This window comes from Salmo salar, unplaced genomic scaffold (assembly GCF_965601325.2).
Source record: "Salmo salar unplaced genomic scaffold, fSalSal1 ptg000984l, whole genome shotgun sequence".
Lineage (NCBI taxonomy): Eukaryota > Metazoa > Chordata > Actinopteri > Salmoniformes > Salmonidae > Salmo > Salmo salar.
Genome location: NW_027675576.1, coordinates 522,501 through 535,000, shown reverse-complemented (window position 1 = coordinate 535,000; position 12,500 = coordinate 522,501). Strand labels below are relative to the sequence as shown.

Genomic DNA, 12,500 nt, shown 5'->3' with positions numbered 1-12,500 from the left:
CACAACCAACATGCTGGATCTCTGTTTAGCTGTCACTGTGTTAACCACAATCAACATGTTGGATCTCTGTTTAGGGGTCAGTTCTCTAAAATGAGTCTCTCTGGGGAGAGAGAGGAGGGGGGCCCTGCCTCTAAAATGAGTCTCTCTGGCGAGAGGAAGGAGGGGGGCCCTGCCTCTAAAATGAGTCTCTCTGGGGAGAGAGAGGAGGGGGGCCCTGCCTCTAAAATGAGTCTCTCTGGCGAGAGAGAGAAGGGGGGCCCTGCCTCCAAAATGCATCTCTCTGGCGGACATAACACCAAAGCTAAGAGGTAAGATGACAATTTTATGAATAATTAACTAAGTTTATTTCCTAAATAAATAGCTATCTTAAGGTGAATGCACTTACTGTAAATCTCTCTGGATAAGAGCATCTGCTAAATCAGGGGTTCTCAATCCGGGGTCTGCGGAGGTACTGCAGGGGTTCTGCAGGAAGCGTGGGGAGTGGTGGTGTATCCAGGGAGAAAACTAATCTAATATTCTGAAATGTCATTGTGGTCTTATGTTCCCATCTATTGGAATTATTTAGCAACTGCAGTAGTGCTGAAAAAATGTGTTATTCCTTACTAAAGTAGTAATTACTGAGAATTACTAGTTAATTTTATCACTTACAATCATAAAATAACAACTTATACCATAACAAACAATTAAACTGACATAAACCAAAATCACTATATATGTAGTTATTTAGTTAATTACCAAATTGAGCCGGTCGGTCACATTTGAGAGTGAGGGAGATATATAGCATTTTGCATAAAAAAACATGATTTTTGTCTCTCTGAAATGAAACCATCAAGTGATAGATTTGAAACAAATCCTTGTCTGTGAGAGATGTAATAATTAATACATAATTTCTTTAAACAATAAAAGCTCATTTCTGTAAAGTGATATGTTGCGTTTTGGAACTCTTCTTATGTTTCCCATCTGAGATCAGAGTAGATGAGAGATGTAATGTTTGTCTCTGTTGTGTTGAAGACCAATCAAGCAGGAGAGACCAGCCTCCCCTGTACCCAGCTGTGTGTCCATGAAGAGTGACCAGTCTATGGATCGTCCTATAAAGTTTAGAGAGGGAGACTTGTCTACTGAACAAAGGTAAGAAGAACTCATGGGTCATGGTCAGTGAGTTAAACAACACTGTCTCTAGTCATTTCTCCTCTCCCATTTTCACATTTCTTTTGGTTGTTTTCATAATCCATAGGCTAATCCTTTAGTCCATTTTCATAGTCCTAAAACAGTGTGTGTGTGTGTGTGTGTGTGTGTGTGTGTGTGTGTGTGTGTGTGTGTACTGTAATCTCATGTTTCGTCCACAGAAACCAACAGGAGAGATCAGAGTCAGAGATTCTCAGTGGTCAGTCTTCCCAGAGTCATCAAACAGACATGGACTCCATATTCAGTGTATGTGGTCCTGTTATGTACATTTGTTTTTGTTTACCTCAAGTAAAGTTGATCTGTCAATCATTCATTAATGTGTTAATGAGAAAGCATGTCTTCTCTTGCTTAACTTATTTACATGATTTATTTCAGATGCTTGAAGAGAAAATTATGACATTTGTGAAGAACGAGCTGAAGATGTTCAAGAGGATTCTTAGTCCAGAACTCCCAGAAGGCTTTGAGAGTCAGAAGCAGGATGAGGAAGTGGTGGATGCTGAAGATGAGAAGCAGGAGAGCAGTGCCAGAGAGGGGGCTCTGAAGATCACACTGCACGTCCTGAGGAAAATGAACCAGAAGGAGCTTGCTGAGACACTGGAGAAATGTAAGATCTGTCTGCCACATGTTGAATGCTGTTTTATAACATTTAAAAGCTGTAGCTAAAGTACAGCTAAAGTAGCTGTGTAACTCAATGATATTGTAGCAACCTTAACACAACACCTTGTGACCTCATCAAGTAGCAGAAGGGATGTGATGTGGTGATTAATTTAGAGAGAGAGACAGAGAGAGACAACATTAATAATACCATCAATAATACCAATAATAATATAATCAGTCACACCAGTCTGTAATGCATTAAGAAAACATTGATACATTTATAGAGTCACTTAAGAGAATAAATTATTATTTTAAAACTTTAACAGTCCTTCAATACTGTAGACATTAAAACAGACGTAATATTAATATCCTCTGTGTTATTTCTTCATTCAGATGAGCTTGCTGTGATTTGCCAACGTGAACTCAAATCTAATCTAAAGAAGAAGTTTCAATGTGTATTTGAGGGGATCGCTCAACAAGGAAACCCAAAGCTTCTCAATAAGATCTACACAGAGCTCTACATCACAGAGGGTGGAACAGGAGAGGTCAATAATGAACATGAGCTGAGACAGATTGAGACAACAACCAGGAAACATGCAAGACCAGAGACTGCAATCAAATGTAACGACATCTTCAAACCCTTAACTGGACAAGACAAACTCATCAGAACTGTGCTGACAAAGGGAGTCGCTGGCATTGGAAAAACAGTCTCTGTGCAGAAGTTCATTCTGGACTGGGCTGAAGGAAAAGCCAATCAGGATGTTCAATTTGTGTTTTCATTCCCTTTTCGGGAGCTGAATTTGATGAAAGGGGACAAACACACTTTGATTGAACTTCTTAATCACTTCTCAATGGAAACCAAACAATCAAGAATCTCCAACTACGACAAGTACAAAGTTCTGTTCATATTTGATGGTCTGGATGAGTGCCGACTGCCCCTAGACTTCCAGAAGAACAAGATCTGTTGGGACGTCACAGAGTCAACCTCACTGGATGTTCTGCTGACAAATCTCATCAAGGGAAATCTGCTTCCCTCTGCTCTCCTCTGGATAACTACCCGACCTGCAGCAGCCAATAAGATCCCTTCAGGGTGTGTTGACCAGGTGACAGAGGTACGAGGGTTCAATGACCCACAGAAGGAGGAGTACTTCAGAAAGAGATTCAGTGATGAGGACCTGGCCAGCAGAATCATCTCACATGTAAAGACATCAAGGAGCCTCCACATCATGTGCCACATTCCAGTCTTCTGTTGGATTTCTGCAACAGTCCTCGAACACATGCTGAAACATAAGAGAGAAGAGATGCCCAAGACTCTGACTGAGATGTACACACACCTTGTGGTGTTTCATACCAAACAGAAGAATGAAAAGTATCTTGGGAAAGAAGAGACAGGTCCCCACTGGAATAAAGAGAGCATTCTGTCACTGGGAAAACTGGCTTTTCAACAGCTAGTGAATGGCAATCTGATTTTCTATGAAGAAGACCTGAAAGAGGCTGGCATTGATGTCAATGAAGCCTCGGTGTACTCAGGATTGTGCACACAGCTCTTTAAAGAGGAATGTGTTCTGTACCAAGACAAGGTGTACTGCTTTGTTCATCTGAGCATTCAGGAGTTTCTGGCTGCTGTGTATGTGTTCCTCTCATTCATTAACAACAATGAGAATCTAATGGCCGAACCGCAATCAACGTCCAGGAACCTTTCTGCGCTGTTCAGAGACAAGTCTGAAGTTTCTTTCTACAAGAGTGCTGTGGATAAAGCCTTACACAGTGAGACGGGAAACCTGGACCTGTTCCTCCGCTTCCTTCTGGGACTCTCACTGGAGTCCAATCAGAAGCACTTACGAGATCTACTGACAAAGACAAGAAGCAGCTCAAAGACCCATGAAAAAACAGTCAAGTACATCAAGAAGAAGATCAGGGAGAATCCCTCTACAGAGAGGAGCATCAATCTGTTCCACTGTCTGAATGAACTGAATGACCATTCTCTAGTGGAGGAGATCCAAAGCTACCTGAGCTCAGGAAGTGTCTCAAAACCCAACCTGTCACCTGCACAGTGGTCAGCTCTGGTCTTTGTGTTGCTGACTTCAGAAAAGGAGCTGGATGTGTTTGACCTGAAGAAATACTCCAGATCAGAGGAAGGTCTTCTGAGGCTGCTGCCAGTGTTCAAAGCCTCCAGTGCATTTCTGTGAGTACATAAAATGACATATAAAATCTAATCATCAGGAAGAAATATTCAGGTTAAAGAAAAATATGCATTATAATATGTGTATAATATTACATTGAAAACATTGAATAAATGCATTGATTTTCACATTAGTATAACAATATGACCATACAATTGTAGCTGACGGAAGATGAATCTATATGTTGTTTGAGAGAATAAACCAAATGCATCTTCCATTGTCCTTCTACACTGCTGGTGTTAACTAAACAGTGTGTTTGTGAAGTCATGATGATCTCGTTGCAGGCTGTCAGGCTGTGGAGTCACAGAGGAAGGCTGTGCTTCTCTGGTCTCAGCTCTGAGGTCAAACCCCTCACACCTGAGAGAGCTGGACCTGAGCTACAATCACCCAGGAGACTCAGGAGTCAGACTGCTCTCTGCTGGACTGGAGGATCCACACTGCAGACTGGAGAAACTCAAGTATGTAGAGGGTTTATGTCAATGTTCATATCAGACATGTTTGACTTTTCAGGCTAGGTAATACAAACATTCTGACCACCACTTGGACAAAGTTATATGCTGACTGTGTGTCCAGTGTGTGTGTGTCGTGTGTGTGTGTGTGTGTGTGTGTGTGTGTGTGTGTGTGTGTGTGTGTGTGTGTGTGTGTGTGTGTGTGTGTGTGTGTGTGTGTGTGTGTGTGTGTGTGTGTGTGTGTGTGTGTGTGTGTGTGTGTGAATAAATGCATTGATTTTCACATTAGTATAACAATATGACCATACAATTCTAGGACACAGAAGAAGAATATATATGTTGTTTGGGAGAATTAACCAAATGCATCTGCCATTGTCCTTCTACACTAAATTAACCTCTATGGGCTAGGTGGGACGCTTGCATAACAATTATTTTAAGAATTATAGATACAGAACTCCTCTATGCACTCGATATGTCCGATTTTAAAATAGCTTTTTGGTGAAAGCACATTTTGCAATATTCTAAGTACATAGCCCAGGCATCACGGGCTCGCTATTTAGACACCCGGCAAGTTTAGCACTCACCATAATCATATTTACTATTATAAAAGTTTGATTACCTTTTGTTGTCTTCGTCAGAATGCACACCCAGGACTGCTACTTCAATAACAAATGTTGGTTTGGTCCAAAATAATCCATCGTTATATCCGAATAGCGGCGTTTTGTTCGTGCGTTCCAGACACTATCCGAAATAGTAAAGAAGTGTCGCGCGCATGGCGCAATTCGTGACAATAAAATTCTAAATATTCCATTACCGTACTTCGAAGCATGTCAACCGCTGTTTAAAATAAATTTTTACGACATTTTTCTCGTAGAAAAGCGATAATATTCCGACAGGGAATCTCCTTTTCGGCAAACAGAGGAAAAAATCCCAAAGGCGGGGGCGGTCGGGGTCACGCGCATAAGCCCAGTGTCCCTTGATCGGCCACTTGAGAAAGGCGATAATGTGTTTCAGCCTGGGGCTGGAATGACGACATTCTGTTTTTTCCCGGGCTCTGAGCGCCTATGGACGACGTGGGAAGTGTCACGTTAGAGCAGAGATCCTTAGTAAATGATAGAGATGGAAAAGAAGTTCAAGAAATGGTCAGACAGGCCACTTCCTGTAAAGGAATCTCTCAGGTTTTGACCTGCCATTTGAGTTCTGTTATACTCACAGACACCATTCAAACAGTTTTAGAAAATGTAGGGTGTTTTCTATCCATATGTAATAAGTATATGCATATTCTAGTTACTGGGTAGGAGTGGTAACCAGATTAAATCGGGTATGTTTTTTATCCAGGAGTGTCAATACTGCCCCCTAGCCCTAACAGGTTAACAATGTGTTTGAAGTCATGATCTCTTTGTCAGGCTGTCAGGCTGTGGAGTCACAGAGGAAGGCTGTGCTTCTCTGGTCTCAGCTCTGGAGTCAAACCCCTCACACCTGAGAGAGCTGGATCTGAGTAACAATGACCTGAAGCATTCAGGAGTGAAGCTGCTCTCTGCTGGACTAGGGAATCCCCACTGTAAACTGGAGACTCTGAGGTCAGTATTATCAGATAAAGTACTTTATGCATGTAGTTCTCCCATTTGAAAAAGTCGTAACTATTCGGACATATTACTTATAGTGTATTAAAGTAGTCATAAGTTTAGCATGTTGTCCCATATTCCATGCCTGCTGTCACGTTTCTCTAAGACAGAACCCAGAAGCAGACCAGGACAAGGTGAGTAAAATGAAGGTGAGTATTTATTGGTAGTCTTGATGTGTAATTTGAGTGATCCAGGAGACGGAGCGGCAGCGGAGGTGAGTTGATGAGAGTAGATGGGTGGATTCAATGAAGTCACTGTATCCACCGACGGCCAGGCAAGGGAGTTGAATGTTCCGGGAGGATGACTGTAGACAGAGTAAACGGGGGGTGAGTAACCAGTAACAAGAACAAAACAACAAGACTAGCTCAGGAAACATGAGGCTGTTCGTTGCTAACGATCCAGCAGGGAATGGATGTCAGCTCAGGGCTTATGAAGAGGTGATGATCAGGACCAGGTGTGCAGAAGGTTGATGAGATGCAGGTGTAGGGTAATCACTAGATCTCCCGCCTAACTTCGTCGCCTGGCAACCAGACAGGGTGCGTTCAGAAACCTTAGACACACTCCAAACAGAAAACAGTCAGCTCAGGCAGAAACAGACTCAGGAAGCGGGATTCCTGACACCTGCAGTGATTACATCAAGCTTGTGATTCTACTAACAAAGATCAAACCCCCTCTGTTATTGGTAATGGTGAGAGGTTAGCATGTTTTGTTGTAGCCTCTGTTATTGGTAATGGTGAGAGGTTAGCATGTTTTGTTGTAGCCTCTGTTATTGGTAATGGTGAGAGGTTAGCATGTTTTGTTGTAGCACCTGTTAATGGTAATGGTGAGAGGTTAGCATGTTTTGTTGTAGCCTCTGTTATTGGTAATGGTGAGAGGTTAGCATGTTTTGTTGTGGCCTCTGTAACTTTCTCACTCATTCTGATTCATGATTTATTCATGATTTTTCTTAATCATGGCATCATCAGAATTTCGTTTTTAATCGTGAATCACATACAGTTGAAGTCGGAAGTGTACATACACTTAGGTTGGAGTCATTAAAACGTGTTTTTCAACCACTCCACAAATTTCTTGTTAACAAACTATAGTTTTGGCAAGTCGGTTAGGACATCTACTTTGTGCATGACACAAGTAATTTTTGAAACAATTGTTTACAGACAGATTATTTCACTTATAATTCACTGTATCACAATTCCAGTGGGTCAGAAGTTTACATAGACTAAGTTGACTGTGCCTTTAAACAGCTTGGAAAATTCCCGAAAATGATTTTATGGCTTTAGAAGCATCTGATAGACTAATTGACATAATTTGGATGTATTTCAAGGCCTACCTTCAAACTCAGTGCCTCTTTGCTTGACATCATGGGAAAATGAAAAGGAATCAGCCAAAATCTCAGAAAAAAAAATTGTAGACCTCCACAAGTCTGCTTCATCCTTGGGAGCAATTTCCAAACGCCTGAAGGTAACACGTTCAATCAATAGTACGCAAGTCTAAACACCATGGGACCACACAGCCATCATACCATCCCAACTGTGAAGCACGGCGGTGGCAGCATCATGTTGTGGGGGTGCTTTGCGGCAGGAGGGATTGGTGCACTTCACAAAATAGATGGAATCACGAGGAGGGAAAATTGTGGATATATTGAAGCAACATCTCGAGACATCAGTCAGGAAGTTAAAGCTTGGTCACAAATGGGTCTTCCAAATGGACAATGACCCCAAGCATACTTCCAAAGTTGTGGCAAAATGGATTAAGGACAACAAAGTCAAGGTATTGGAGTGGCCATCACAAAACCCTGACCTCAATCCTATAGAAAATGTGTGGCCAGAATTAAAAAGCGTGTGTAAGCAAGGAGGCCTACAAACCTGACTCAGTTACACCAGCTCTGTCAGGAGGAATGGGACAAAATTCACCCAACTTATTGTGGGAAGCTTGTGGAAGGCTACCTGAAACGTTTAACCCAAGTTAAACCATTTAAAGGCAATGCTACCAAATACTAATTGAGTGTATGTAAACTTCTGACCCACTGGGAATGTGATGAAAGAAATAAAAGCTGAAATAAATCATTCTCTCTACTATTATTCTGACATTTCACATTCTTAAAATAAAGTGGTGATCCTAACTGACCTAAGACAGGGAATTTTTATTAGGATTAAATGTCAGGAATTGTAAAAATTGAGTTTAAATGCATTTGGCTAAGGTATATGTAAACTTCTGACTTCAACTGTATGTATTAAAATATCCTCAAATAAAAGGTGACATTATATACTGTCACCTCATATGAAACATTTGATGTGAAATCCAAAATGTTGGAGTTTAGAGCCACATTTAAAATGTTATCTTCACTGTCAAAATAGATATGTGTGGACTGTATACTCAATACAATCTAAATCTGATACCTCACTGTCTGTCTTTTGACTGATACTGCTTTTAAACTGGTCTGGTCAGTCTACTCAAATATTTGTACTATACATGTTTCTATCTGCAGGCAAAACTTTGATAATTTGTCATTTTTAATGATGATACATTCATTTACGAATAGATATGGAAGGTTTCAGGACACTGATATCTGAATATGTTGAAAAATGATACTGCCACTATTTTCACCACCAAAGAATAGCAGTGTGATTTTAATATGATTTGACTCTTTGCAGGCTGTCAGGCTGTGGAGTCACAGAGGAAGGCTGTGATTCTCTGGTCTCAGTTCTCAGTTCAAACCCCTCACACCTGAGAGAGCTGGACCTGAGTAACAATGACCTGAAGGATTCAGGAGTGGAGCTGCTCTCTGCTGGACTGGGGGATCCACACTGTAAACTGGAGACTCTGAGGTCAGTATTCCTGTAGTTGGTCAACAAGTGATAACTGTTCACCAGATCCATATGTGTTTACCAGGCACACATAGTCCACACCATATGTGTTTGGACAGTGAAGCTTACAGTTTTAAATGTGGTGCTATGCTCCAGCATTTTGGATATGAGGTGGAATGTTTCTTATTAGGTGACAGTACAGAATGTCACCTTTTATTTGAGGCTATTTTCATACATAGCTGTGTTACTGTTAAGAAAGGAAAGCACTTTATGTATTTAGTTCTCCCATTTGAAAAAGTTGAACATATTCGGACAAATTCACTTATATTGTATTAAAGTTGTCATAAGTTTAGTATTTGGTCACATATTCCATGCCTGCAGTGATTACATCAAGCTTGTGATTCTACTAACTTGTTGAATTCATTTGCAGTTTGTTTTGATTGTATTTTGGATGATGTTTTTCCTAATAGAAACTGATTGGTGAATAATGTCCTGTCATTTTGGAGTCACTTTACTTGTATTGTCAGTAAGAATAAGAATGAATCGAGAATGATGATGAATGAGAAAGTTACAGAGGCACAAGGATCATACCCCCACTGGGATTGGTAATGGTGAGAGGTTAGCATGTTTTGTTGCAGCCTCTGTTATCGGTAATGGTGAGAGGTTAGCATGTTTTGTTGTAGCCTCTGTTATTGGTAATGGTGAGAGGTTAGCATGTTTTGTTGTAGCCTCTGTTATTGGTAATGGTGAGAGGTTAGCATGTTTTGTTGTAGCCTCTGTTATTGGTAATGGTGAGAGGTTAGCATGTTTTGTTGTATCCTCTGTTATTGGTAATGGTGAGAGGTTAGCATGTTTTGTTGTAGCCTCTGTTAATGGTAATGGTGAGAGGTTAGCATGTTCTGTTGTGGCCTCTGTAACTTTCTCACTCATTCTGATTCATGATTTATTCATGATTTTTCTTAATCATGGCATCATCAGAATTTAATTTTTAATCGTCAATCACATACAGTTGAAGTCGGAAGTGTACATACACTTAGGTTGGAGTCATTAAAACATGTTTTTGAACCTTTCCACAAATTTCTTGTTAACAAACTATATCGTTTTGGCAAGTCGGTTCGGACATCTACTTTGTGCATGACACAAGTAATTTTTGAAACAATTGTTTACAGACAGATTATTTCACTTATAATTCACTGTATCACAATTCCAGTGGGTCAGAAGTTTACATACACTAAGTTGACTGTGCCTTTAAACAGCTTGGAAAATTCCAGAAAATTATGTCATGGCTTTAGAAGCATCTGATAGACTAATTGACATAATTTCGATGTATTTCAAGGCCTACCTTCAAACTCAGTGCCTCTTTGCTTGACATCATGGGAAAATGAAAAGGAATCAGCCAAAATCTCAGAGAAAAAAAATTGTAGACCTCCACAAGTCTGCTTCATCCTTGGGAGCAATTTCCAAACGCCTGAAGGTAACACGTTCAATCAATAGTACGCAAGTCTAAACACCATGGGACCACACAGCCGTCATACCATCCCAACTGTGAAGCACGGCGGTGGCAGCATCATGTTGTGGGGGTGCTTTGCTGCAGGAGGGACTGGTTCACTTCACAAAATAGATGGCATCATGAGGCAGGAGAATTATGTGGATATATTGAAGCAACATCTCGAGACATCAGTCAGGAAGTTAAAGCTTGGTCACAAATGGGTCTTCCAAATGGACAATGACCCCAAGCATACTTCCAAAGTTGTGGCAGAATGGATTAAGGACAACAAAGTCAAGGTATTGGACTGGCCATCACAAAACCCTGACCTCAATCCTATAGAAAATGTGTGGCCAGAATAAAAAAGCGTGTGCGAGCAAGGAGGCCTACAAACCTGACTCAGTTACACCAGCTCTGTCAGGAGGAATGGGCCAAAATTCACCCAACTTATTGTGGGAAGCTTGTAGAAGGCTACCCGAAACGTTTAACCCAAGTTAAACAATTTAAAGGCAATGCTACCGAATACTAATTGAGTGTATGTAAACTTCTGACCCACTGGGAATGTGATGAAAGAAATAAAAGCTGAAATTAATCATTCTCTCTACTATTATTCTGACATTTCACATTCTTAAAAGAAAGTGGTGATCCTAACTGACCTAAGCCAGGGAATTTTTATTAGGATTAAATGTCAGGAATTGTAAAAATGGAGTTTAAATGTATTTGGCTAAGGTGTATGTAAACTTCTGACTTCAACTGTATGTATTAAAATACCCTCAAATAAAAGGTGACATTATATACTGTTACCTCATATGAAACATTTGATCTGAAATCCAAAATGTTGGAGTACAGAGCCACATTTAAAATGTTATCTTCACTGTCAAAATAGATATGGTTTGGACTGTATGCTCAATACAATCTAAATCTGATACCTCACTGTCTGTCTTTTGACTGATACTGCTTTTAAACTGGTCTGGGCAGTCTACTCAAATATTTGTACTATACATGTTTCTATCTGCAGGCAATACTTTGATCATTTGTCATTTTTAATGATGATACATGAATTTACGAATAGATATGGCAGGTTTCAGGACACTGATATCTGAAAAATGTTGAAAAATTATACTGCCACTATTTTCACCACCAAAGCATAGCAGTGTGATTTTAATATGATTTGACTCTTTGCAGGCTGTCAGGCTGTCTAGTCACAGAGGAAGGCTGTGCTTCTCTGGTCTCAGCTCTGAGGTCAAACCCCTCACACCTGAGAGAGCTGGACCTGAGCTACAATCACCTAGGAGACTCAGGAGTCAGACTGCTCTCTGCTGGACTGGAGGATCCACACTGCAGACTGGAGAAACTCAAGTATGTAGAGGGTTTATGTCAATGTTCATATCAGACATGTTGGACTTATCAGGCTAGTAAGACAAACGTTCTGACAAACGTTCTGACACACACACACACAGGACACACACATACACACACAGGACACACACACACACACACACGACACACACACACACACACACACACAGGACACACACACACAGGACATACACACACACACACACACACAGGACACACACACACAGGACACACACACACACACACACAGGACACACACACACACACACACACACACACAGGATACACACACACACACACACACAGGACACACACACACACACAGGACATACACACACACACACACACAGGACACACACACACACAGGACAAATACACAAACAGGACAAATACACACACAGACACACACAGGACACACACACACACACACACACACACAGTACAAATACACACACACACAGGACAAATACACACACACACACACACACAGGACAAATACACACACACACACACACACACACACACACACACACACACACACACACACACACACACACACACACACACACACACACACACAGGACACACACACACACACAGGATACACACACACACACACACACAGGACACACACACACAGGACATACACACACACACACACACAGGACACACACACACAAATACACACACACACACACACACACAGGACACACACACACACAGGACATACACACAGGACATACACACACACACACACAGGACACACACACACACACACACAGGACACACACACACACACAGGACACACACAC

General features: G+C 41.1%; 1 protein-coding gene across 1 annotated transcript in view; it reads left to right on the top strand.

Moving 5' to 3' along the window:
• The first annotated feature begins 43 nt into the window (after positions 1-43).
• Positions 44-12,500, top strand: part of LOC145877379 (tripartite motif-containing protein 16-like) — a 17,604-nt gene continuing 5,147 nt past the window's right edge. The window contains exons 1-6 of the mRNA XM_082972695.1: positions 44-308; positions 1,012-1,128; positions 1,347-1,431; positions 1,561-1,789; positions 9,482-9,506; positions 11,515-11,688. Of these exons, the coding sequence (XP_082828821.1) occupies positions 91-308; positions 1,012-1,128; positions 1,347-1,431; positions 1,561-1,789; positions 9,482-9,506; positions 11,515-11,688 (848 nt within the window). The 5' untranslated portion in view covers positions 44-90. The remainder of the gene's footprint in view (positions 309-1,011; positions 1,129-1,346; positions 1,432-1,560; positions 1,790-9,481; positions 9,507-11,514; positions 11,689-12,500) is intronic.